The sequence below is a fragment of the Ipomoea triloba genome, chromosome 12 (genome assembly GCF_003576645.1).
Source record: "Ipomoea triloba cultivar NCNSP0323 chromosome 12, ASM357664v1".
NCBI classification, from domain to species: domain Eukaryota; kingdom Viridiplantae; phylum Streptophyta; class Magnoliopsida; order Solanales; family Convolvulaceae; genus Ipomoea; species Ipomoea triloba.
The window spans coordinates 2,390,564-2,418,260 of record NC_044927.1 but is presented as its reverse complement, the minus strand read 5'-3'; the positions used below and the strand labels follow the sequence as shown (position 1 = coordinate 2,418,260).

Here is a 27,697-nt window from a genome sequence, read left to right as displayed (position 1 = left end):
ACTTTTTAATTTGATCTCTTGAGTTTTCTTAACATGGTAATTGATTGGTTGAATACAAGTTGTCTAATATTTGAATTCATTCTATGAATACAATATGAAATTTGAGAGATACGTTATCTCATTTATGCAAAGTATAGCTATGAGATCTTGAATCACTTTTAGGACATCATTTTTCTTCTTATTTTAGAGATGGTTTTCTTTATGTTTTAAAAGATCAATTTGTAATTAATGTTTTTACTTTCAGGGATTTATTTTCTATATTTAGTCTAGTCCTTAATTTGTAGTTTGAATTGTATAAATACATTGAAAAAAGTTTAGTAATTGACATTAATATTTTTCTCTAAAAGCAATAATAGCTCCCAAATTTTCAAATTCTCTATAAAATTTTCACTTTGTTTTTACTGATTGAGTTGGCTAGTCATAAAACAAAATGTAATCAAATTCTGTATTTTCATTTAGTACCTATAAATTGCTCAACCCAAATGTAATCGAACTATTTGCATTCTCATTCAGAGAAGTCGACAAGTGGGGAAGGCGGCCAGTTGGTTGCCTTTTCTAGTATATAGCCACCGAAAATCGAAATGATTTGTAATAGCAGGTCATTTATCGATTTTTTTTTGACTTCATTGCATCAATATATCATGCTAAAATGTGTAATTGTACTTTTAAAAAGTTTAGGAACCTACTTGAGTAAAGTTTAAGGACTTATTTGACCATTTTCTCATACATGTGTGTGTGTGTATTTATACTTGATTATTTTAATTTTAAAAATTAAGACTTTGACAATGAGTTAATAGGAGATGGGGCATAATTTTCCGCGCGAACAAAAATGATGACTATTTTTAATTCCCTACTGAGGGCGTGGAGTATATTCCCCGTCCCCGCCCAATCCCATTGTCATTCCTACATTTAGTCTCACAATTAAAACATGAGTCTCTTTTCACGTTATTTGTTTAATATATAATCCTGAATGAATAGTATTTTGTATATATTTTTTATTTTTATTTTTATTTTTTTCCAACAATCTTTTTTTCCTTATAACTAATATATATATATATATATATATATATATATATATATATATATATATATATTGGATTGTGTAACTCTTTTAATAGTATTTTGAATATAATCTCAACATATACAAATTTTATATATTATGAAAAAATAAATTATAAATAACTTCAGTTAATTTTAATTGAGTTATAAGAAATTAAGAATCCGGACATTTGGAATCGAAGTGAAAATATCCGGGAACAGAAGAGCAAAGTTATAAATGTGGGTTCGGACAGCTAAGATTAATTGGGTCCAGCCCAAACCCGAACCGAAATGCGGTGCCCGTATTGCGCGGCGACACAGGGGCGGTGCGCCGCCACATCCACCGGCCGCTCAATCACAGAGTGCGGCTCCTGCGGCCGTGTGGTGGAGGAGCGTCACACACACCCCCACCACATATTCCACCTACGCGCCCACGACTCTCCTCTCTGCCTCGTCACCTCCGACCTCCCCACCCTCCCCGTATCCTCCGCCGCCTCCGCCAACGACGGCGACGACGAGGACCCGTTCGAGCCCACTGGCTTCATCACCGCCTTCTCCACTTGGTCACTCGAACACTACCCGCTGTTCGCCCAATCCTCCCTCTCTTTCGCCGGCCATCTCGCCGAGCTAGAGCGCGTGCTCGAAACCACGTCCTCGTCTTCCAATCCGTCTAGCCCCTCCGTCGTGGTGGACAATCTTAGGGCTTATTTGCAGATTATCGACGTCGCTTCAATTCTAGGGCTCGAATACGATATTTCCGACCACGCGTTTCAGCTCTTCCGGGACTGCTCTTCCGCCACGTGCTTGAGGAATCGCAGCGTTGAAGCCCTCGCCACTGCTGCTCTTGTTCAAGCTATCAGGGAAGCTCAAGAGCCTAGAACTCTCCAGGTACATCATCTGCTCCCAGAATCGCAATCATATGACTCATATCTACAGATATCTAAATTTATTGCAATTAATAGTTTTTGTTTTCCTAATTTATCATGAAATGTATTCAATTAAGGTCCTGGATCATAACATTTATGGTTTGTTGTCTTTTTTTTTTTCTCCATATAGCAATTCCAGATGATAGTAGCAATGTGTAGAACTGCATCTTAACATTGTGATGTGCTGTGTTTGATATCAGGAAATATCACTTGCTGCCAATTTACCTCAAAAGGAAATTGGGAAGTATATCAAGATCCTTGGAGAAGCTCTGCAGTTAAGTCAACCGATTAATAGTAATTCTATATCAGTTCATATGCCGAGATTTTGTACACTTCTCCAGCTGAATAAATCTGCTCAGGTATTTCTCCATCTTTTTTATGTTTGATGCCAAATATAGACTAGGACTAGGAAACACATGTTTTTGCTTTCCTGCTTTTTTTGGGTAAGTTTAGGTTCTCTATTATTAGTTTAAAGAGTGCTATACACTCGAGAGGTGTGACTTGGATTAATTGAGCAACATCTCTAGTTTACCCTGCAATACGCAACCTCCATTAGAAATAATAGGACTGGTTATATAATATAAATAGCAAATTACTTAAACTTATCCCGTCTGAAAAAAATTAAGGTGCTGAGATCCCATAGCCAATAGTGCCAATGGTCCACCCAGAGAACGACATTTTCTGCAACCCCCAATATCAATATTCACCAGTTTCCTCCTTTGCAAGAACAACCGTCGAGAATGGGCAGAATCCAAAGACATACTTTTCTTAAAAGATAAGCATGGTGGATCTGCTGAGCCCATAAAGTTTCCTTCTTTGCCACAATACTCAAGATGTATCTTGCCATAAAAGCACAAACCTCTTCAGCTCTTCATAAGGTTTACATACTTACTCGTGTTATACTTTGGCCTTAGTATGTTTATGATAAGGTCCACACCAAGGAAAGGATGACAGTGGTTGTTCTGCCTTATCTAGGATTTACCTAGGGAATAGAATGATTCTTTCTTAGGGGAGTGGCATTCCAAGTAGAAAGACTAAGCTTTTTATTCCCTACCAGCTTAGGGTAATTCTAAACAACCCAACACTTAAATCATCTTAACATTTTCTAAGAGTCCTTGAGTCCTTGGGATGCCTGTGAAGTAGCTTAGGTCTGCACAAATTGATCACCAAAAAAATCTTACATCTGTGTTGTATGTGATTGTTATAAAAGCATATCATATATTTGGTGCACTATTAAATCTACTAGGGAAAATGCAATAACAGTTTGGATTGGAAACTTCTATTTACTGGATTCATTGGTAATTTGCGCCTCACAAATGTTACAGGAGCTGGCAACTCACATTGGTGAGGTGGTGATGAATAAATGCTTCTGCACTCGCAGAAACCCGATTAGCATATCTGCTGCGGCAATATACTTGGCTTGCCAACTGGAAGACAAACGGAAGACTCAGGCTGAAATCTGTAAGGTAACAGGACTCACCGAGGTCACTCTTCGGAAAGTGTACAAGGAACTCTTGGAAAACTGGGATGATCTGCTACCATCAAATTATAATCCAGCTGTCCCTCCCGAGAAAGCTTTCCCGACAGCTACTATTGCATCAGGCCGCACTTCGAACTCAAGAGCTGACATTGTTGAAGCAACTTCTTCTGAGAGGGACAAGCCGGGTGAAGCTAAGATGACCAAACCAATGGATGGGATAACTATATCCCACCTGGCCAGTCAGGCAGATACTGACCGAAAAGATAATATTCATGCCTCACAAAACACAATGTCTTGGCCACCATCATTGCCAAAAGGTCCACTTGGTAGTAGTAATGAGAGGAAGACAGCTGCCGAGAAAAATCAAAATGTGGCTCATGCAATGGAGATTGATTCACAACACAAAACTCCAGAGGATATTAAAGTAGAGACAAACACAAGGGTCACTTCCAGTAGCGCAAGACCATACTTCTCTTCTGGTGCAGTTCCAGTGTCTTGGCCATTTCAGTCGCCGGCTTCATCAAGGTTTCCCCCCTCGTCTCAATTCTTGCAGCCACCAAAGCATAACATTACAGATAAAGGAGCAATTAAGCAAGACGAAAACGACAAAGGCAATTAATGTGGTAATCCTTGAAAGTGTACAGTTGATTCCATTGTTGTGTTCATGCGACAGTGTAGGAAATTGTGTACTAACCTGTTAAGAAACTCCTTTTGTGTCTTAATCTTACATTGTTTAGTTTCCATGCTATGCCATCTAACATGGGTAAGCAGATTCTAGCTTCCTCCTGTTCCTATCATGAAATGGTTCCTTAGCATTAGTTAGCTGTGCTTTGATGAAGTGCTGCTGGAAGATAGGAAGACTCAAAAATGCCATTAAGGGTGTGTTTGGTAATCCGGAAAATGATTTCCGGAAATCATTTTCCGAGCTTTTGGTGTTTGGCAACGTCCGGAAAATGTGGTCAACGGAAAACATTTTCCGTTGACCATGGAAAATGAGCCCATTTTTCCGGAAAATGACTTCCGGACAAAAAATCCGGAAGTCATTTTCCGGAAACGGAAAATGGCTTCGTGCAAGACTTTTTTTTGTAAAAAAAAAATTATTTCTAATAAATATTATTAGTTTATATATTTTTATATTTTAAATAAAATAATAAAAATATAATTATACATTTCTACTCATTTTCCACTCATTTTTCGGAAAATGAACCAAACACACACAAACAATTTTCCAGAGTACATCCAAACACCGAAAATGAACTCATTTTCCGAAAAATGACTCATTTTCCAGAAAACATTTTCCTGCTTTCCAAACACATCCTAAATTCTTTGCACTTCAAATCTTCAATATAAAAAACTTGAAAATGATGTTGTGACTAAACTCTTTTGTTTTGACTACAAATTTACACTTTGGAGCATTTATTTTGTTTTCCAATTTATAACCAAAATTAGGATACTAAATAGGTTATTATTAAGGATTCAAATAATCAAATCTATGCTATCAAACTTGTAATATATAAGAACAAATCTAAGATGTTGAGTAGCCTCGATGTTGATTGCACCGGTACAATTAAAAGTAAATGCATGCAAAAAATAAGAAAGATCATACTATGTGTAATGGAGAAAACACCCAATACAATTTTCAAAGCATTATAGATTGTTTGTTTAAAAAAAATAAAAAATTCCGAGTACTATGTATCAACGTTCATATTGTATTGTAAATCCTGATATAAAAAATTGATACCTTTATAATGGGGAATATACCCCAAAAATTTGATACCTTTATAACGGGGAATATACCCCTATAACTGTGTTAGTGTGTAATGGTCGGTAACGGACCTATTGACTGGGCCAGTCCGACACGACTTCATGACCTTATCTCCTCTTTTTCCGATGAGACTTTGAGCCGAGCTACTCTAGTTGGCTTAAGTACAAGGCTCCTTGACTAATCACACACACTCAACCACCTTTGATCGGCACCAACCTATTCAGTTCGGTACAAATATAAGTCTCCTCCCTTCAAGGACAATAGGGCATGTGTAGGGGTTTCTTCGGCCCCGGTCTCATTCCTTTCCTATAAATACTGTATTTATTACGAAATGAGGGACTTTTTTGGCTGTTACTGAAGACAACGGACATGTTCGGACACTTCTACCACCCGTTGAGCTAACGAGCATTTAAACATAACTTGATAGGAAAATCATTGTAAAATCGTAGTCCGGACAAATTTAGTATCAGATAGGTATTTGTAATTACATTCGTATTTTACTACATCACTTCAATTTATTTATTTTGTACCTAAAATTAACATATAATATAATAATTATAGGTATCCAACCATTGGTTCATAATTAAAACCGAACCATGGTCAAGTCTCTCCCATGCAATGGACACTGTTACTTTTTTCCATAATATATGTACTTGCGATTTGCGAACAAATAAGACTGTGAAGTGGAAAATTGGAAGCCAAAGATTTTGGAAGAGAGAAGGCAAGACAGGCCCTTGTTTGTAGGAGGAAATGAGAATACCTTTTCATGGCGAGATGAAGAGAACAGAACAGGATGACACTTTCCCTCTCTCTCATTCTTTCCTCAGGTATTTTCATCTCTTTTCTCCCTTTCTTGCATTTCTTCATTGAATTATTCTGAAATTCATAAGCATATATGCAGCTCCCAATGCTTCCCAGAATGCTAATCTTTGAATTATTGGTTTTTGTTAGGGGCATATCATATGTAAAGAGAGAGGGAATCGGGTGGGAGGAGTAATTTTCCTTTGCCGGCGGTTTGTTGGTGTTTGACGATTCAAATCTCGGTCGGGAAGTCATCTGAAAATGGCGACTTCTCCGTCCGGGACACCATCCGGTCCTAACGAACCGCCGCCAAATAATTCATCTTCTTCTTCTTCTCCCCCTGAATCGTCTCCGCCATCTCCGCCGGCTTCATCATCATCATCATCGCCGCCCGTGTCGTCTCAGCCGCCTCCATCGCCGCCATCTTCTCCTCCGCCGACTCCTTCCGCTCCGCCGCCCACGCCGTCTTCGTCCGCTGCTCCTCCTCGCTCCCAATCCGCCCCGCCGCCATCACCGCCTCTTCCCTCACCAGCTCCGCCGCAGTCCCCCGCCCCAACCAGGACGCCCGACGCCTTACCGATTCCATCAACACCTTCTCCGCCGTTACAATCTGAACCGACGAATACCTCCCCTGATGCAACCGGAAATAGCAATCCTCCAACCGTATTCCTGCCTCCGCCGGCTGTACCTGCAGGAGGACCGCCGGCGCCGGCTGCAAAACGATCTCCGCCTTCATCGGCGCCATCACGACCTTCATCGGAGTCTCCAAATTCCGGCAACGCGCCTTCGTCTTCAGTGAATAATAACGCAATTATCATCGCCGGTATTTTCGTCGCGGCAATATTGTTGCTATCCGTCGTAGTTATTTGCCTAATGTGTAACAGGAAGAAGAAGAAACAGCCTTACTATATCGACGTCAAACGTCCACCTCCAGGTTTGTTCTGTTTCCTCTATCGAGATTTCAATTTCAATTATATTTTTGAAATTTGATGCTTAATGAAGAGATTTGTTGAATTAATTTGATGCTTAATGAAGAGGTTTATTGAATTTGAGTGAGATTTTTTGATTGATTAGCTAAGGGCGGAGATCAACAATACTTCAATGGCTCCACGGAATGGCTTAATAACCCTCAATTTCTTCAGATTCCGCCGCAGCAGCCCGGTGGCTGGGCTGCAGTGCCGCCACACTCACCAGGCAATATTAGTACCGAATACAGCGCGGGTTTCTCCCCCTCCCCCCTACCTGCATCGCCGCCAGGCATGGGTGGTTTCAACCAGTCCCAATTCTCATATGAAGAGCTGGCTGCAGCCACCGCCGGATTCTCTCAGGGGAATCTGTTGGGGCAAGGCGGGTTCGGGTACGTGCACAAAGGCGTGTTGACCTCCGGGAAGGATGTGGCGGTGAAGAGCTTGAAAACGGGGAGCGGCCAAGGGGAAAGAGAGTTCCAGGCAGAAGTGGAGATCATTAGCAGAGTTCACCATCGCCATCTTGTCTCCCTTGTTGGGTATTGCATTGGCCAGGGGCAGAGAATGTTGGTCTATGAATTTGTTCCCAACAAAACCTTGGAATTCCACCTTCATGGTACATACATTTCTCGTCAAAGTGGATCGAACAAGCTCTGATATCATGTTCTAGGCTGTCATAATCTTATAAACTCATATGTTTCTTATTTTGAAATGTGGGCTCTTAACATATTGTAATGATTGTGCATCAATTGCTTGTTGTCTAACGCAAAAAATCTGCAGGAAAGGGTCAGCCAGTAATGGATTGGGCAACCAGGCTTAAAATTGCAGTGGGATCAGCCAAGGGATTAGCTTACCTCCATGAAGACTGTATGAAAAACACCTCCTTTCCTTCCCTTTCTTGATGTGTTACTCGTATTAGTTGTTTATGTTCTTATTGACTTGTCTTGCTGTGTAAATGCAGGCCATCCTCGGATCATCCACCGCGATATCAAGACTGCAAATATCTTGCTCGACGAGAACTTTGAAGCCATGGTAATGTTAAACTGCATACTAGTATACTACTAGCTAGCAAATTAGCAATGAATAATGATAGATACTTCAATATGCTTACTGCACTTTATGTGTGGACATGATTTTCCAGGTTGCGGATTTTGGATTGGCTAAACTCTCTAATGACAATAACACCCACATCTCAACTCGTGTTATGGGAACATTCGGGTACGTAACGTGACCATTCAATCGTATGAAGTGCTCTTTTAGCTTAATCTAGGATGATGATATGATGATTCAGTTAAGGAACTGAACAAATGTCTGTGACTTTAGGTACTTGGCTCCAGAATATGCATCAAGCGGCAAGCTGACAGAGAAATCTGATGTTTTCTCGTTTGGTGTCATGCTTCTGGAACTTGTTACTGGGCGTAGACCTGTGGATATCACTAACTATGAGGAAGACTGCTTAGTAGACTGGGTTTGCTCTTGAATCTTTGTTCCCACAGAGCCTCAAAATCAGTGTAGTTTCTCCTACTAAGTCTCGGGTTTCTTCTTACTTGAACAGGCTAGGCCACTTCTTGCCAAAGCTCTTGAAGATGGCAACTATGCTCCATTGGCTGATCCGCGTCTCGAAGGAAACTTCGACCAGGACGAGATGTCTCGCATGGCGGCTTGCGCTGCTGCCAGCATTCGTCACTCTGCTAAAAGACGCCCGAAGATGAGCCAGGTAATTTTAATACAGAGCCAGCATTTGTGGGCTTATCGGATCTACTTATCGATTCTGGGCTAAGATTGACATCCCTAATTATGTGTACGGGTTTTGGCAATGGAATATGCAGATTATGCACACATTGGAAGGGAACTCTTCGTTGGAGAGCCTGAATGGCAATCCTAAGGCCGTTCAGAGTGCGGTGGTGGGCAGCGGCGCAAACGACAGTCGGTTGTACGACACTTCTGCATACAATGCAGATATGATGAAGTTCAGGGAAATGGTAATGGCAAGCCAAGAATACAGTAGCAGTGAATATGGAGGTAACGCCGGCGAGAATGGACTCGACCCGGCGTCTTCCTCCTCCTCAAACAGCGACTCCACGGAGCATTATGGCTACCAAGTCAATAACCTTAATAGAGTATAACTTCTACCCTACTAATCTTCCACCAGATATATACCGATCAACATTGTTGCTAAGCTTACTTGGTACTACCATATACATTATATATGAATGTACCAAGTATTATTGGTAAGGATTTCTAATCATATACTTATTGATAACGCTAAATACGGTAATACGAGGCTTAAAACGGGTAAATACGATCTCTTATTATTGCAAAAGGATCAAAGCCCTAGTACAATGTAAAAAGGGCTCGAAAGACTCGGCGGGTCGGCAGTGGGCTTTCCTACTGTCCGAGCACACTTCAAGGCTTAGTGCACAGTCTAGCCAAAAAGATCCCTCTCTCTCCTCATTAATGCGGTATTTATAATAGGGGAAAGTTGCGATCTCCGGGGCTCCGGCATGACGAGCACGTGGCGCGCATGCGCCTATCTCACTCCTTGCCCAAGCGGGAAAAAGCACGTGGCGGCCCCGACATATCCACTGTCAAGCAACCGAGGTCACGACCGATCTGAGGCGGTCAGACCGAACACCAGTCGGGCCGAGTGGCCGATCTACCGACCGTGAGAATACTATCTGAGTAATCCGACCAGCGTAAGCGGGTATTAACACTATCACTTATTGCAATTATGTATTTGTACCGAGCAGAAAACGCACCTGTATTGATTGGTATTGTAGAGTTTTCAGTATGTATAAATATGCCAAAAAATGTGGACTTTGCTTGTATATTTGGAGTTTGCTGGAGTTTCTTCCAACACGGAACAATTATTATATAAATGAGGGGATTATACAAAGTGGGTCAAAGTACATATGAGGTCTATATAGCGTTTTGTTCAATTTAATTATGAGAATATACCAGCTAGGTCCGAATATTGTGATTGACCGATAAAAGTTCTTTAATTATTTTTTGCTCGGTTTTGTCATTTAACTACGAAAATGTCACCTAAATTCAGACTTTGTTAGATTTCACGTTAAATCACCGTTTGATAGAGGGGTAATATCGTTCTTTTTAGTTTGTTGGCTACTATGTATAATGTCCAGAGCTGAATTGGAGGCGAAATCCCTAATTTCACAATCGAAACTTTGTGGTAGAGGTGTCAAACAGGCGAACAATATATTTGGGCTAGCCCGGTTCAAGGTGCATGCAATTATCTCATTTACTTTTTTTGGATCGGGGCAAGTTGGTCCAATTAAATTTTGACTCGATACGAAAAATAAAAGTTAAAGCCCGACATGTTCCATAGCCTTAAAAATAAATTTTTAAAAATTAAAAATTATATATCGATTCATTTAAGTTATATATTTTTCAAAATTATTTGTACAAGTTTACCTATTGATTTTCTACTATGTACCGTAAGAATTATTACAAGAAAATGAGGAAATAAAAAAAAATGCAATAACATTAATAATAATAAGATTACAAATTGCAATTATTAACTACAAAGTAGTAAGTAAGAGTTTTATTTTTATTTTTTTTAATTTGAAACAAATAAAATTTTATAATTTTTAAATTATTTTAATGTAGTAATTACTAATTAGTACGGTAGTTAAAGCTAACTAAATAATAAATACTTCTAATGTGATAATCTCATTGACAATAACTTTATATTATAGTATACATGGCCCGTAAGGGCAGCCTGAGTGGCAAGACCAAGACGCTCGCGGTCCTGAGTTCGAAACCGTCTGCCACCCGGGTTTGAGCCGGTCAGCTATGGGCAACCTAGGCTGGTTAACCTCCTTGTGGTCCTTTGCCGGCTAGGATCACAGGGCGAGGGTTTACTCACATACTCGGAAAAATATATGTATATTATATATTTTTATGAACATATATTGCATTGTAATAGAATTAATAGTATTAAAAGAATCTTTCAAAAAATTATAAGTTAATAAGTCAAATTGATCTGATTCAAACAAGTTAGGTCTCGAGCTAACTCATCTGTTTGACACCTACGTCTTATAGTTATCAAACATCAAACTAATACTAGTTTTTTTTTTTGAAAGACTAATACTAGTTTATAACTTGGTTAGATTGCTACTAAATACTCCGTAACTAAATATATAAATTTTATATCTTAAACTCGTTAGCGTCCTCTGTAAATACATAATACGTATATGCTTCGCTCTCAAAACCCTTCCGCTTCGCTTTCTGGTTTCGCTGCCGCTCTTATCTGCGATAGAGATCTCTCACTCTCTCCAATCCAGGTCTCTATATAGATGCATCTGATCTTCGCCGTCCGTTCACCGTAATCGCGACGATCGTTTCACTTCGAGGGGAAACCCTAGGTTTTCGCTTCGATATCGCCGACAATGGGAGATCCCAACGATGCGTTCATGCGCAACAACAACGCCGCCGTTCAGGCGCGCACCAAGGCCCAAAACCGTGCCAATGTTATGCAACTCAAGCTGGTAAATTATAGTTTTATTGCTGCTTAAGTGTAGGATAGCTTGGATTTGTTATCTAATTCTCTCTGGATTTAACTTAATGAGGATGTGAGTTGTTTATATTTACTTTGATAAATATAACGCTATATCAGTTAAGATTAATTTGATTCGTTATGTTACTCCACTCGCCTCCTTAAATTGCTTTTGAGTTTTGCATCCGCCGGTTGTGAGTTAGTGTAACGAATTTATGGCTTTGGATTGGTTTTGAAGAGTTTGTTTTGGACGTATTTTCACTGTATTGGTGATAATTTGTGTTGATCCTACGTCTATGTAGGGCTTTTATTTATCTTATTTGTGCTATATTCCTCATGGAAAGCTAAATGCTCAATAAGATTTGAGGAGATTAGCTCAAAGCCTGAACTCTGTTGCTTTGGTCTTGCTTCTGGGCTCTGGCAAGCAGTAGCTGACAAATGAGACTTTTCCTGAATGATTGAAACAGTTTCAGTAACCTGAACTTTGTTGTTTTGGTCTTTCTTCTGGCAAGCAGCAGCGGATGCAAATGCAATTTTTTCTAGATGATTGAAACGGTTTCAGCAATGTTTTTTAATAAGTGCTAACATGCCCTATTAATTTATAGGGCATTTTTCTTCCTCCTACTAATCTAGTTAATTGTAATGCAGATTGGTCAAAGCCACCCTACTGGTTTGACAGCTAATTTGCTAAAACTGTTTGAGCCTCGCCCACCTCTGGAATTCAAACCACCTCCTGAGAAGAGAAAATGTCCTCCATATACAGGTTTCTATTTACTGTTCTGATGAATTTGATTGCTTAATTGATTAACATGAAGCTAAAATGTAAATCATTTTCCATCTGTAGGAATGGCTCAATTTGTTAGTAATTTTGCTGAGCCGGGTGATCCAGAATATGCTCCACCTGTTAAGGAAGTTGAAACTCCGGTAAGATATTTTCCAAAATAAAAATAAAAATCTTCATGATGTGTTTTATGTAAAGTTAATCACTGGATTTTGCTCTGTAGATGGTAAGGACACAGCTTGACATAAAAATTTGATTTCCACTAACCTATTGCATAATGTATTTTTTGCATGAATGAAAGTGTTTGTTTATTCTATTCTTCACAGTTTTTATCAGACCTCATTTTTAAGATGCTCTTTAATGTTCTTCCTCTCTATTGGTCATCATTCATTGGTTATTTTTTATTTTTATCATCATCTCACTGGCTTTCCTAAATGATAAGGGTATTTTCTTGAAGTTTCTAAAGTCATTTTTTGAATATGTTTCACTTGATTTCTTTTATATAACAGACAGAAAGAAGGGCCAGGATCCACAAGTTAAGGCTTGAAAAGGGAGCAGAAAAGGCTGCTGAAGAGCTTGAAAAATGTACTTTTGGATTTGCTTCTTGCATTTGCTCTAATTCATACCTGAGTGTGTGTTTGATTGTTTGAAAGTATTGGTTGATGTTGAATTATATTCTTGCAGATGATCCAAATAATGACCCAAATGCTACAGGAGATCCATACAAAACATTGTTTGTATCTAGACTCGTGAGTAGATATTATTACAAAGTTGATTATTTTAAAATTTAGCTATAGATATATTCGCATTGCAGGGGACTCATTTGATGGCTTTTTGTTTGTTAACAGAACTATGAGACAACTGAAAGCAGAATCAAAAGGGAGTTTGAGGCTTATGGTCCTATAAAGAGGGTAGGTATTATTGCGCACCCCCCACAGGGGGTTCCAATTTTTGGCTTTTGAGTCGGTAAGAGGTAACCTATATGGTGGGATTGCTATTCTCTTGTAAATTTCCCAATGCTGTCCTTCCATCCCAAATTGGTTGTCTATCTTTCAATTTAGTCCATTAATATTGTTGATGTGTCGAAATGGTTGAATCTATACTTGCTTTAGAATGAATCTAGTACCAGTTATTTCTTGACCAATTAATGGAATTATACTTGGGAAGTAACTCTGACTAATTGTTATTTTGTATTCTCATTTCAAGAATTTATTTTCATATTGGAATGGAGGAATTATCTATAAACTTCTTAAAAGCAATTTTACATGGAAGAAATCGGTTCCCTACTTTTTTTCAGTTCTATATCCATAGCAGTTGTAAGTAGTCTTCTTTTTTACTGTGTGTATTGTGTTGCATGGCATTTGTCTAAATATATTTCATAAGTTATTTATTGTTGTTGGTACCTGTTAGAACCTTTCCCTCATGTAACTTGAATATTACAACCATATTTGTTCCAATTTATACCCTACACTAAGAAAAAGATTAGGTAGTTAGCATCCCTTTTTACTTCTAAATTAGAGGTTGGTAAGACAAGTTTTGATTGCTTCTCAGGTAAAATTTTACTCCCTCTGACTGTAATAGTGATCCTTCTATTCCTTCTTTAGCCCTTCTGGGTCTTAAATTTTTCCCATCAGTCTTGACATTCTCATAGGAGCTTCTCTGGTAGGGGGTTCATCTGGTAGGTAATGTTCTTGGTAATAAGAAATTTGTTCACGGTGTCGTTTGGATCCTTGACTTGTCAAAATGGAACCATTTTAATCCTGAAGCCTGTGCTTCATCCTGCCAAACTAAGCTGAAAATCTTAAGTTGAGCAGAGCAGTGATGCATTATGCCTTTTGGCCCTTTTGAAGCAACAAGAGAGACTCATACCTTTCCTGCGCTGGGTCAAGGGTAAAATTTGTTGGGAGTATCAACATCTCTCTCTCCTTTTTAACTTTCATATGTCCGGTTTCTGCTACTAAAATTTTATTTTTGGATTTAGAGGCTATCAAAAATGTTTCTGCAGTTGAGGAGCCTGGTATTTCATATATTATTTATAGTTATTTATTTTATTTATTTCCAAAACATTCCCGGGTAAGGGGAAACTAGAATGTCTGGCAACTGTATATTCGCCACAGTTTTTTCGCTACTCTACCAGTGACGGTGATGCCTATTGCCTGGGAGCTCTATGATAAAAGGTGAGCACGGCTTATGAGGCATAGTGCCTGTCTGCCGTGCCAGTAGGACTTTAGTTAATGTTTAATTGCATGAAATAAAAATAAAGCTAAAACTGCATTTTGGCATGTAGATATGAATTTCTTTCCTAAGATGATTGCTGATTTTGTGTTGTTTGAGTTTCAGGTTCGTCTGGTTACAGACAAGACAAACAACAAACCTAGAGGATATGCCTTTATTGAGTATGTTCATACTCGGGATATGAAAGGTTTTATCCTTCTCTAAGGCTTATTTTATGTTTCCTCATTTCTTTGTATCATTTATACATTTTACCAAGACCGCAAATATGTGTTTTTCAGCTGCATATAAACAAGCTGATGGGAAGAAGATTGATAACAGAAGGGTGCTTGTTGATGTTGAACGGGGGAGAACTGTCCCAAATTGGCGCCCCCGAAGGCTAGGTGGTGGACTTGGAACAACAAGGGTTGGAAATGAAGATCCTAACCAGAGGTCCTCTGGGAGGTAATCATGTGGTTGCAACATATGTGCTTACCTTTTAAGTTAACAGAAAAGATAAGGCTTAAGCTCTTCTTCTCCACCAAGGGGGAACACCTTTAGGTTTGAAATATAACTAAATGATGTTAATTGTAATGTGAGAGAACAGTATAAAAGTGGAAACAAAATTTGTGAAATTAAACTGTTAACTTGTTCTCTTCTTGGTGTCACACGTTTTATTTTTGCTTTAATATGGCTTGCTATTTGTGAAATGTCCCTGTGTCCACCCTCCCTCCCTCTTTAAATTTTAGGTTTTACCACGGTTATAAACTTAGTATAGCTCTACTAAAAGAACAACTCAGATAATTTTCATTCATGACATGCTTCAAAATGTAAGGTAATTAGGTAACAAATTTTGATTGTTGGCCTTTTCAATCCTTCAGGGAGCAAGTGCAGCCAGGAGGACCATCTAGGTCTGAGGAACCAAGGATTCGAGATGACAGAGAGAGGTAAGCATTTGCCTATATTGTTTTTGTAATGTTCTTATTTGCTGTAAAAATGTGTATAGAAGCATGCATAATGTTCTAATGAACTTTCTGGCAACATTTCAGGGACAGAGAGAAATCCCGTGAGAGGGGTAGGGACAGGGAAAGAGAACGAGAAAAGTCTCGTGAGCGATCTCACGACAGGCCAAGGGATCGTGAGCATAGGGATGAGAGGCACCACAGGGATCGTGATAGAAATAGGGATAGGGAGAAGGACCGTGGGCGTGACCGTGATAGAGAGAAGGAGCGTGACCGTGATAGAGTACGGGACCGTGAACGTGGAAAGGATCGTGATAGAGATCGAGATAAGGAGCGGGAACGAGATCGTCATCGTGAGAAGGATAGAGATAGAGGCAGAGATTATGAATTTGATGTTGACAATGATCGTGGGCGTTCTCGTGATAGAGACTATGATTATGATCATGAGCAAGACCGACATGGTGAAAAGGAGAGGAACTATGATCATGCAGGAATGGAGGATGACCAAGGGTGGTATGAGCAGTCTGATCTTGGGCATAGGCGTTCAGAGGGAGATCGTGACCGTGGACACTATGATTATTATGACCATCACCAAAGTCGTGAGTATGATAACCAGGATGCACGGGGAGATGATGACCGCTACAAAGATTCTGGTCGTGATCGATATGAACAAATGGAGGATGATGATTATGCATATGGCCGCGCAGGATCTGAGCCATCTGAAAAGGACCGTGATTATCGGAAGTCTGATAGGCCAAGTTCTCGTGACTACGAGTACTAATGCTTGAAGGCCAACCATCTCTTGATTTATTTACTTGTTTTATGTCTCAATGTTCCTACGGCACTTTTGGAGCTGTGTTGGCAGTGAATGTGATTGATGTTAGCGAGCTTTAGAAACTAGTATATCCCGTTCTCGGAGTGCCTTTTAGTTTTCTCAGTTCCATTTTCTATTCTGTTGTGAACCCTGTATGTTCATTGGAGAATTTGGAGAAACATACGAGTGAGTGGTCAGGCACTAGTTTTTCTTTAATGTTTCGAGTACTCCTTGATTTTGAATGTTTCATGGTCGAATTTTTTTTTAATCTTCAGTGTTGTGGTGAGTGGTGACTTACTTTTTGAGTCTATTCTTTTTCTCTCGTTGTGGCATTTAGCTTTACTTATCCTTGGCGGTAGTTTTAATTGTTTTTGACTGCTTGAAGAATTAACATTCGCGTAACAAGCAGCCAATTCATACTTTCCAATTGTGATGTATTTTGACTCGAAAACGTTGGATTCATATACTACTTTAGGTTGAATTTTCGATAACAAGCTTCTTTGCGATATTCTTCATTCTTGACGGTAATACCCAAACGTTTAGCTTATTCTTAGCTAAAGCTGCACTGGTGGTAGGTACGGTCGGTTTAAACCACGAACCTTCCTAGAAGCTTCGCAAGCGGTGGATTTCATATTCCCAACCAAACCAGCAGACAGAGCAGTGAAACCCAGTTACGGACTCATCCTCAAATTATGCTACACCCAATACAAACAACATAAAAACAAAGTGGTTGCGAGTTACAAAGGACGCAACTCCTGAAGACCTTCCCGGAAGTTTCACAGGCAGAGAGGCAGTTAAGGACAACCAAAATGTCACTCATATATACATAATATATTGCTAAACAGATCCGATCCAATATTTTGCTAACAGTAACACCCTTCAATCATTCATAACGCGGACTACTTGGTTCTATTACAATATACATATGCTAATTACGTCTCACTAGTAAGTATAAAATTATAAATCAACTTAGTAACTGTATTTAAATTATTATTTGTCACATTAAGTACATAGGTAAGAGTATAATCTACAACATTAACACCATTCGTATATAATTAGGTTCACTTACTATATGTATGCAATTGGTGTTAATAATGCTTCACAAATATATGTGTACAAAACTTTAAAGTTCAATAAAAAACTGTTCAAACTCTTACGAAAAATATATCTCCATAAGGAATGCATGTAAGAATATAATGCTAATTAAGCGAGGACAACCCCGATACACTTGGACAGACAACATGTTGACTTGGTAACCACAAGCTAGCTTACAAGTTCGCCTTCCAATTAAGGGTCTTCTTAGTTTAAACCGATCAGTTATGGGACTGAACGTACTTAACATTTAATAGGCTTAACGTAGGAAGAGGAACTCCCGTTCTAGGTAAAAGGAAATGAACAGAATCAGTCAAAGTGTAGATTTTTTACTACCACTCCTTAAGCTACAGCTTATGAACTAAGAGCTAGGTGTTTCATCTTCTCTTATAAATGTAAGATAGAAAAGTATGCACTAAAGCGTGCACTCATTAGCTTTCCTCCATCCATCCCCTATTTACACCACTTCCAAGCTAGCTCTAGCCTGCAGATACCAGTGCACACACACATAGCAGAGCTCAGAGCTAGCTAGACTTACTGGGTAATTGCCATGGCTCTGAGGAGCGAGTTGAGTAGAAGAACTCTGGCTTTTTCCATAACAGCAACATGTTTAGTGTTCATCCATGGCTTCTTCGCGGTTGTAGGGAGCACTGACAGGCTCCTGCAATCCCCTGAACCAGCAGTGGAAGACAAGAAAGCAGAACGCTTTTTAGTCAGGCTAATGCACTTCTTGTGGGATGGACACTCCTCCTATCAGCCTGTCTGGCCTGTAAGACAACAAATTTTATCTACTCTTTTGTCATGCCATTTTTTTTCTTTTTGTGACCCTGCAACTACTAGAGTAAACCCTGTTGGCTCAAACCAATAGGCCGCTCCTTGTAACCTTACCTAGTTAACAATCTGATTAACTTGACTGGGGATGCCCCTCATCATGGCATGTTTTCGATTTCAATAATGTAATATGTTGTGTGGAGAATGCAGGAGATGAAGTTTGGATGGGAAGTGGTGGTGGGAAGTATGGTGGGGTTTCTTGGTGCAGCTTTGGGGAGTGTTGGAGGGGTTGGAGGTGGTGGCATTTTTGTTCCTATGCTCACTCTCATCATCGGTTTCGACCCCAAATCATCCACAGCCATTTCCAAATGTATGTAACTCTTGTATTTCTATAAATACATCACTTTCTGTATCTTGTAAACGTGATTGATCAATAATACGCAGAAACGAAGTAAAAAGAATTATAAAGCTGATAAATTAGAAAGTTGTAATATGCAACACCTAACTGTTTTTGAGTTACCTGCAGGTATGATCATGGGGGCAGCTGGATCAACAGTGTATTACAACATGAGACTTAGGCATCCTACATTGGACATGCCATTGATAGACTATGACTTAGCCCTCCTGTTTCAACCTATGTTGATGCTTGGCATAAGCATTGGAGTGGCTTTCAATGTTATCTTTGCTGATTGGATGGTCACTGTCCTGCTCATCATTCTCTTCATAGGTAAATCACCTTCAACTAATCACCACAGCACACATAATTGAACAAAATGTTTTGTCTCAACTAAAAGACTAAGTTGATAGTTATAGTGGACATTTATGTTTATACTTAGTATATTACACGCTCTTCACGTGTACCAGCTGGTTACTTTTTAACGGACTCCAAGCAACACGTGGACCACAATCTCTTTTTACCTTATACCAAATTAAAATTGTGTTCCTAAAAGTCTAAACTAATAGTTTGATTGCACATTTATGTTTATATATTATATGCTCAACAGACAGCATCAATAGCAAGCTGTATAGAGTTTTTGAACTTGTTCTTGCAGGTACATCAACTAAGGCATTTTTCAAAGGAATTGAAACCTGGAAGAAAGAAACAGTGATGAGAAAGGTGAGGTTTTGCTTAGCAACAAAACTAAAAAATAAAAAATACAGAAACCATAAATCCAACAAACTTGAATGTTTTGTCATTTTCAGGAAGCAGCCCAGCTTTTAGAATCAGAATCCAAACCAGGTGGTAAGTCTATCACTCTCTCTATACAAAATCTAATCTTTTTTTTTTTTTTGGGTATATTCAAAGTAGTGCAGTGAATCATGACTGCTGGTTTAACTTATTGAATTGCAGAGGGTTCTGGTGGGGACTATAAAGCACTTCCTAGTAATCCCAAGTCTAGTCTAAATGAAGAGGCAAGAACATTATGGTCCATGTTTGTTTTATCTGCTATTATATTCTTGATCTCATGAGTACAGTGTAATCACTGACAAAACCCTTAAAATATAGGTTTCTATGATGAACAACATTTACTGGAAAGAGTCTGCACTGCTGCTGTTTGTTTGGCTGGCTTTCCTAGCTATACAGATTATAAAGGTAATATCCCAATTCTTTTTTTTTTTCTTTTCGGTGAAGAGGGAAACCCGTAGTTATTATCCAAGGATGTACACTGGGTAAACCCTGTCTTGTGACATAAGCCGATAAAGAATCATACTGGGTAAACCCTGTCTTGTGACCTTAGCCGGTAAAGAATCACACTAGGTAAACCCTGTCTTGTGACCTTAGCCGGTAAAGAATCACACAAAGGTAAATCAGGTTGCCCATAGTTGACCAGCTCAAACCAAGAAGGCCAGTAGGCCACTCCAACTAGAAGTCAAACTTGGAATCTTGTGATTACCAAACCAACAGTTCGACCAATTTGGTTAGGGTTGCCCCATAATATACAATTCTTGAATGTGAATCACATCCAACATTTTTATGAATCCCTTTGCAGACATACACTACAACATGCTCTACCTGGTACTGGATTGTCAACTTGTTGCAGGTAAACTATCTGAATGATCATGTCATCATCACTAGATTTTCATGGATTCTTGACAATGATTTTATGTTTCTCAGATACCCATTGCAGCTTCTGTTTCTCTGTATGAAGCAATAGGCTTGTACAAGGGCACCAGGATAGTTGCATCCAGGGGAAAAGAGATACAGAGTTGGAAGCCACATCTTCTGTTCTTGTATTGTGTCTGTGGTATGGTGGCTGGGATTGTTGGAGGGTTACTTGGTCTAGGAGGTGGATTCATCCTTGGACCCCTTTTTCTAGAACTCGGGATTCCTCCTCAGGTACATTGACCGTTCAAAAGTCTAAACTGATATTGAAACTATCTATTTATTTACATTTTATATATTATGTGCACGACGTGACATGACATGTTGTCAGGTTGCAAGTGCAACATCAACCTTCTCGATGACATTCTCGTCCTCCATGTCTGTTGTTCAATATTACCTTCTGAAACGTTTCCCAATACCTTATGGTAAGACATTTACAATCATCTGCTTATGTTTTGCTTATGTTTTACGATACGTTTGGTTCATGGTATAGGTCGAGAATGGAATAATATTCATTGAGACAAACCTATTCCATATTTCCATTATCTGTTTTGGCACTTTATTTTTCGGAAATAGCATTTTTGAGAATGAGTTATTCCCTTCGAAAGTTAAGGAATAGCTATTCCCAATCAGAATTCATATGTTATTCCTTGTCTATTCTATTCCCTACGAAAACACATCCCTATTCCCTTAAAATCTTATCTGTAAACCAAACATGTTGTTAAGGTTTCTGACTCTAAACACATGTTTTGAACTATGTTTTTGCCATTTGCAGCTTCTTACTTTGTTCTAGTGGCTACATTTGCTGCCCTTGCTGGCCAGCATGTGGTGAGAAGGGTCATAGCCATTCTTGGGAGGACTTCCATTATCATTTTCATACTGGCTTTGACCATTTTTGTCAGTGCAATAAGTTTAGGTAAAATAGCGATTCACGATTATTATTATTATTATTTGTGGAGAACTAAAATATAAATGAACCTTGATCAACGATCGAGATCATTTTAGGGTACTTACCCATTTAGCTTTCTTGCAAACTAATGCAGGTGGTGTAGGAATAGCAGACATGATAGAAAAGCTGGAGAACCATGACTACATGGGATTTGACAACCTCTGCTATCATTCCTAGTATCCTACATACACTGGATTTCTCAGATATGATGATGAGGAGGAGGATGAGGATGAATACATGTTTATACTTAATTGTATTCAATTTTATGTGCAAAGCAAGTCAAGTATTTGTCATTTGTTTCATGATCATATGTGTTGGTTGTGATATTTGTGTATTTCTTATGCCAAGGAGTGTGAAATAATACTCATACATGTTATTCAATTTTGGTATATATTCTGAGTAAATTTCTGCTTTTTTTTTTCTCTCTTTTTTCTTTTTGATGGTTAGCCTTGAAGTGTTGTTTAAATTTGTATTAAAAAAATAAAAAATAAAAATTATATTGTCCAAGGTTATTCATCATTGCCAACGGAATAAAGAACTAACTAAGACTTATACGTCCAAACTCCAATTTTAGATGAAGACTAACCATGGCTCTTCGCTCAAACCTGGACGAAGAAACCATAAATGGCTCTTAGCTTTGTGATAAGTGTTGGATAAAGAAACCATGTTTGGCTTCTTCTTCAATATTGGATAAATTCGGCCATAATGAATAGTTATGGCCACCATACTTTTGTTTTGGACATTGAAGATCTTCTTTTCTAAAAAAAAAAAATGTTTTGATAAAAAGAAAAAAAATCATGTAAGCCATCAAATTTTAATAGCTAAGCTTTTGGCAATATATATATTCTTGTGTAATCAACATTACAACAAACTCAACATTTACTTAAAATCATCAATGTGATTTTTTTTTTTTAATATTTGGAAAAAATTTACAAAATGATCAATTGTCTTCTAATAATTTGAAAATTTAAAATAAAATTTTAATTTTAACAAAATTTATAAGCAATTGATTAAACAGCTACTTTCAATACAATTAAAAGGAAAAAAGTTGTATAGAACAATAATTTATGGATTGAGTCTACAATTTAAACCTAATTAATATACTAAAACTGAAATTTTCTCTTATTTTTTCACATAAACACATTTTTTTTTCCATGTTGCTGTTTTCCCGCTCAATTGATGCAATGGAAAATATACATATTTACAAAAAGTATAACTATATTTGTTAATTTATTATATATCTCATCCCTCCACTATTTTGTGATGAATGAGATTGATTAGCAATTTTTACATAACATCTCGACCCCTGATTCGGCCACATATTCCAAACCCTAAACTCCTAAACACATTTATCTTTTAAGACTTCCAAAAAGAGCGAGGCATCGCTTATACATATTTACAATAATATCACTATAAATGTTTTAATTATAGATCTCATACGTCCATTATTTTACTGATGAACAAATGAGATTGATTAACATTTCTCACATAACATCTTGACCCCCCATCCACACACGCATAGGCCCCGCACACATATATATTCCAAACCCTAAACTCCTAAACACATTTATCTTTTAAGACTTTCGAAAAGAGTGAGGCGTCGCTTATACATATTTACAAAAATATCACTATAATTGTTTTAATTATAGTTCTCATCCGTCCATTATTTTTGTGATGAACGAATGAGATCGATTAACATTTCTCACATAACATCTTGACCCCCCACCCACACACGCACATGCCCCGCACGCATATATATTCCAAATCCTAAGCTCATAAACACATTTATCTTTTAAGAATTACGAAAAGAGTGAGGCGTCGCTTATACATATTTACAAAAATATCACTATAAATGTTTTAATTATAGATTTCATCCGTCCATTATTTTTGTGATGAACGAAATCTTGACCCCCACCCACCCACCCACCCAGCACAAGCCCTCGCACGCATATATATTCCAAACCCTACATTTGTAAACATATTTATCTTTTCAGACTTCTGAAAAGAGTGAGGCGCCGCCGCTACCACATATGCCATCCAGTCATCCACTATTGCGTCATTTAAAGTTCCTCGCTCTCTTCTTCTACTTTATAGATTTGATTGGTTGAGTCATCCTGCTTTAAATAACAAATTCTATAATTAGCAACTTCATAAATCTGTCGAAATCAGTAACTTTTTATTATTGATTTTTAATTTTTGCAATTTTTGTTTATGTTTTTGCAATTTTTGTTTCTGATTTTTGTAATTTCTGATTTAATGGGCAGATTTATACGTGGACATACAATCTTGAGAATATGTAAGTTCTAAATTATACTCCATCTTAAACTTTAATTTAGACTAATATGAAAAATTTTAAATTTTAAATTTATAAACATCTATAGTTTTATAATTATACAAAGCTATTATTGATGTTAATTACATGGATAAACAATCAGAGGAGATAATTGAAAAATTATTATTATTTTAATTGTTGATGGCTTGAATCCTATATTACAATTCATTTTATTTTGTTAAATTTAGAACTCATCCGATCCGCTATTTGATGGATGAAATGAGATCGAATTAGATCTGTGCCTCTAATATATGGGGATCGGATGAAATGAGATCGAATTAGATTTGTGCCTTTAATAGATGGGGATCGGATGAAATGAGTTTGAATTAGATCTATGCCTCTCACAAATGCGGATGAGAAATTCTAAATTTGTTTTTGGATTAGATTAATGAATTCGAGTGAATTATAATTTAGATTTGATAATTTATTTTAGATCTTACAATTTGTTACACAACACGAAAATAATACTTAACGAGTTAATGTGTTTTGGATCATTAATGGATTGACCTGTTAAAATTTATGTCTTAATGGATCAATCCATTTACCATTAAAAAGACTTTTAATAGTTACTACGTACTATTAACATTTTTTATTGTAAAATGTTATTTTATCATTTTTGAATATTATGATATCTTATGAATTGAATGTGTTTATCTGCCAAGACTTTGTGGTATAGTAGTACTCGGTTGCACTTACATATGAAATGGGTGAGTTCGAGTCTCAGTGAGGATAATATGGACTCTTTGTGTTTCAGTAGGTTTTGTGTTTCAGTAGGTTGAGAAATATGATTTTTGCCCTCCATAGTAGAAAAGAGAGTACTTTATTTGGTTTTTGCCATCCATAGTAAAAAACAGAGTACTTTATTTGGTTTTTGGAATAGTACCTGCTGAAGTGGAGGGGATCTACAATGTTTGAGTTCACGAAGGCTGGGCGAGTCAGACGTCTGACAACTTTGATTATTATTATTATTATTTTTAAATCAAATTTAATTTATTTTTTTACTCTCCTCATATTTTGTCTTTCCTAATAACATTTAAAACAACTCGTAATAAAAAAAATACTGTTTACTGTGTACTCATCCACTCATCCGTACGGGGGATTTTGAATTTTGAAAACAAATGCTTTAATTAATGTGCGCCTTCAAAGACGCAACCGGGTGGTCCTTTTGGTAAATAAACATCCATTCCAAGGGCAATCTTAAAGCATGGGTTTCCCGCCTTTGGTTCCGACATTACAATTTACAGTACTTTTTTAGAAAAGATTTATTTTATTAATTTTATTTATAATCCCAGAAATAGTGGAACTGTCGAAGCGCGTGCTGCAGTTGCAAAGGCCGTCTCATTTTCTATCGCGCCTCCATTCACTTCTGTCTGCAATTTTGAAGCTCCTCACATTCCCTCCACTTTTCCTGGTAAGGATTCCTTTTTGTTGAGCAGAAATTGTTTCGAATTTATTTTTTCCTGGTTGTATATTTGCGAGCTGTATTTTCAACGTTTTTGTGCCCTAATGTTCAGTTTTAGTGATATTTTTTTGGAGGTTATGAGAGAAATGTGAAGTTTTCTGCTGTTTTTGGAGGTTTGTTGAGTCGATCTTGTTTTTTTGTTAGTGAACAAGTGTTATACTGAAGCTTCTGAACGAGATGGAGACCGGAGAGGGAGAGAAGAACAAGCCTACTGTGGATTCTCCGACTTCTGTACTCGAAGATGAGGTATTATGTTATTTATTATTTTTGTTTTCGATTTTTCGTCTTTTTAGTAGAGAGTCTAGGTTTACGAGTGCTCTGTTGTGTGTTTGGTTGCTGTTATTGTTGATAAATGCAGGAAGAAGCGTTCCTTGATGCAAAAAATGGAGATTCTTCTAATGTATCTCAGTCAATGCTGAAAGAAGAAGAAATACTCTCAGAAAATCGTCTAAAGGAGGAGGAAGAGGAAAATGACCCAAACAAGGCAGATGACTTGAGCGAAACTCAGTTTTCAAGGCTGGATGAGCTTCTCACACAGACACAACTTTATTCAGAATTTCTGTTTGAGAAAATGGATGACATAACTGTGGTATATTATCCCATTACTTACATGGAAAATTAATATTGCCTTTTTTTCTGCTAATAATGGTAATCCTTATTTATTTATTTTTTTGTGGGATCAGAATGCAGCTGAAGAAGATGAAGACAAAACTGTTGCAGGAAATAAGAGAGGTCGTGGTAGAAAGAAAAAAGCCACCTACAACAATGCAAGTCTCTTTATCATCTAGTCTATGGCTACTATGAAAGTGACCAAGGATATCTAATTATTTCACATACTTAAGATCATATCTGTTTACCAACCAGTCAGTTAACATTTTTCCTGTTGATACTTTTTTATTTGTTGAGTTTTTGACCATCTAAATTATTTTTAATTTTTTAGTGCTTGTTTGGTCTAATCTAAGTAGATAAAAGGCAAAGAGATCAATTTTTTTTTTTTTTAAATAAAATTAAAAAGAGCTTATATAAAGAACTTCTGAGAATATATTCTTTATAATTATTTAGAATAATTGGCTAATATTGGAACACAAGCTTTTCATTAAAAGGTCTCCAAAAGAAAAATATTTTCAAAAAAGCCTCAAATTGGAGCTCAGGAGCTTCTCAAAATCAATGCAAAACCTTTTATCTACTCCAAAAATGCACTTTGTACAAAACCTTGTTTGGCACAACATATCTTTGAGTAGATAAGAGGCAATAAGCTGCAGCATGCAATTAATAGGGTGCTGATTATTCACTTAGCACTGGATGCATACTTTCTAGCTATTTTCTGCTGCATTTTTTTCTGATAGAATATCATGCACACAGAAAAAGGCAAAGCGAGCTGTTGCAGCAATGCTGACAAGATCTAAAGAAGGTGACTCCTCAGACTATTCATCCCTTACTGAGGAGGAGAGAGCTGAAAAAGAGCAGTCTGAGCTTGTTCCATTGCTGACTGGTGGGAAATTGAAGTCTTATCAAATTAAAGGAGTGAAATGGATGATCTCCTTGTGGCAAAATGGATTAAATGGAATCCTTGCTGATCAAATGGGACTTGGAAAGACAATTCAAACAATTGCTTTTCTTGCGCACTTGAAAGGAAATGGCTTGAATGGACCTTACCTTGTCATTGCCCCTCTTTCTACTCTTTCAAATTGGCTGAATGAGATTAATAGGTAGTTGAAATGTCTTATTCATCCTCTTTTGAAGGCTGAAGCTAAGTAGCATATGCCAGTCCAGTTAGGATTTTCCATTTTTTATGAATTCAAATTATCTCTTTATATTTACTATTACTTGTAGCTTTGATTCCAATGACTTAAAACCCTTTTATCCTCTAATTGTAAGGTTTGTGCCATCAATAAATGCAATAATCTACCATGGTGACAAGAAGGAAAGAGATGAATTACGAAGAAAGCACATGCCCAGGACAATAGGTGCCAAGTTCCCCATTGTAATTACATCCTATGAAGTTGCGTTATCTGATGCAAGAAAGCATTTGAGGCATTATGGTTGGAAATATCTTGTGGTTGATGAGGTAATGTGCACTAATGCAAAAACAAGTAAATAAAATAAAATTGTATATTAAGTTTGGATATTCATCATTTATCATTTTTCAACCCTTAGGCCATTGGTTTGAAGTTTAGTTACTCTGCCTACTGCTGTTCTGGTCTTATTCACTGTTTCCTTCTTATTTTAGGGGCACAGGTTGAAAAACTCGAAATGCAAATTGTTTAAGGAATTGAAACTCTTACCTGTAGAAAATAAGCTCCTTTTAACTGGAACACCTCTACAAAACAACTTGGCGGAACTTTGGTCGCTGTTGAATTTCATTCTACCTGATATATTCTCATCTCATGATGAATTTGAGTCATGGTAATCTTATTTATTTATATATTTATTATTTTAATTGCAAAAAAAACTTATTAAGCATTTAAGCTACCATGGTATTATTAACTCTACTTCATATCCTGTGGAAATAAGTGCATATTTGCAATTTGTCATCTTGTCCTTGGAAAGTTTAGCAATTGTTGGCACACGTTTTTCTAGTGCTTAATCTTGACAATGACTTGTGAGATTATGAGGTGGCAAGTCTTGACAGGTGGCTCTGTTTGGCACTGCATATTTTTCCCTTTTTTCTCCTCCCCCCCCCCCCCCCCCCCCCCCCCCTTCTTCTTTTTTTTTTTTTTTTTTTTGT

General features: G+C 37.6%; 5 protein-coding genes across 6 annotated transcripts in view; all 5 read left to right on the top strand.

The window, feature by feature from the left end:
- Positions 1-1,273: 1,273 nt before the first annotated feature.
- Positions 1,274-4,225, top strand: LOC115998911 (plant-specific TFIIB-related protein 1). The gene is made up of 3 exons (XM_031238580.1): positions 1,274-1,926; positions 2,165-2,323; positions 3,290-4,225. Exons 1-3 carry the CDS (start codon positions 1,330-1,332, stop codon positions 4,061-4,063), a joined length of 1,530 nt encoding a protein of 509 aa, XP_031094440.1. The 5' UTR covers positions 1,274-1,329; the 3' UTR covers positions 4,064-4,225.
- A 1,694-nt stretch (positions 4,226-5,919) lies between these two features.
- Positions 5,920-9,914, top strand: LOC115998909 (proline-rich receptor-like protein kinase PERK4). The gene is made up of 9 exons (XM_031238579.1): positions 5,920-6,036; positions 6,161-6,944; positions 7,085-7,591; positions 7,756-7,842; positions 7,937-8,007; positions 8,117-8,193; positions 8,299-8,443; positions 8,531-8,692; positions 8,805-9,914. Exons 2-9 carry the CDS (start codon positions 6,272-6,274, stop codon positions 9,099-9,101), a joined length of 2,019 nt encoding a protein of 672 aa, XP_031094439.1. The 5' UTR covers positions 5,920-6,036; positions 6,161-6,271; the 3' UTR covers positions 9,102-9,914.
- Positions 9,915-11,172: 1,258 nt separating this feature from the next.
- Positions 11,173-16,567, top strand: LOC115998912 (U1 small nuclear ribonucleoprotein 70 kDa-like). The gene is made up of 10 exons (XM_031238581.1): positions 11,173-11,483; positions 12,140-12,254; positions 12,336-12,415; positions 12,782-12,857; positions 12,957-13,021; positions 13,121-13,183; positions 14,613-14,694; positions 14,786-14,948; positions 15,365-15,430; positions 15,533-16,567. The coding sequence occupies exons 1-10, from the start codon at positions 11,385-11,387 to the stop codon at positions 16,224-16,226; spliced, it is 1,503 nt and encodes a 500-aa protein (XP_031094441.1). The 5' UTR covers positions 11,173-11,384; the 3' UTR covers positions 16,227-16,567.
- A 1,225-nt stretch (positions 16,568-17,792) lies between these two features.
- LOC115999919 (sulfite exporter TauE/SafE family protein 3-like) lies at positions 17,793-21,579 on the top strand. 2 transcript variants are annotated; one of them, XM_031239874.1, is made up of 12 exons: positions 17,793-18,120; positions 18,333-18,492; positions 18,649-18,849; positions 19,175-19,239; positions 19,326-19,362; positions 19,474-19,535; positions 19,630-19,716; positions 20,114-20,164; positions 20,239-20,460; positions 20,558-20,651; positions 21,002-21,142; positions 21,270-21,579. In XM_031239874.1, the coding sequence occupies exons 1-12, from the start codon at positions 17,902-17,904 to the stop codon at positions 21,350-21,352; spliced, it is 1,422 nt and encodes a 473-aa protein (XP_031095734.1). In that variant the 5' UTR covers positions 17,793-17,901; the 3' UTR covers positions 21,353-21,579. The 2 variants fall into 2 exon arrangements, with proteins under 2 accessions (XP_031095734.1, XP_031095733.1); XM_031239873.1 differs by having other exon boundaries at positions 19,326-19,365.
- A 3,141-nt stretch (positions 21,580-24,720) lies between these two features.
- Positions 24,721-27,697, top strand: part of LOC115997909 (ATP-dependent DNA helicase DDM1) — a 7,067-nt gene continuing 4,090 nt past the window's right edge. Inside the window, exons 1-7 of the mRNA XM_031237327.1 lie at positions 24,721-24,918; positions 25,114-25,215; positions 25,328-25,558; positions 25,653-25,736; positions 26,332-26,678; positions 26,848-27,037; positions 27,200-27,375. Of these exons, the coding sequence (XP_031093187.1) occupies positions 25,147-25,215; positions 25,328-25,558; positions 25,653-25,736; positions 26,332-26,678; positions 26,848-27,037; positions 27,200-27,375 (1,097 nt within the window). The 5' untranslated portion in view covers positions 24,721-24,918; positions 25,114-25,146. The remainder of the gene's footprint in view (positions 24,919-25,113; positions 25,216-25,327; positions 25,559-25,652; positions 25,737-26,331; positions 26,679-26,847; positions 27,038-27,199; positions 27,376-27,697) is intronic.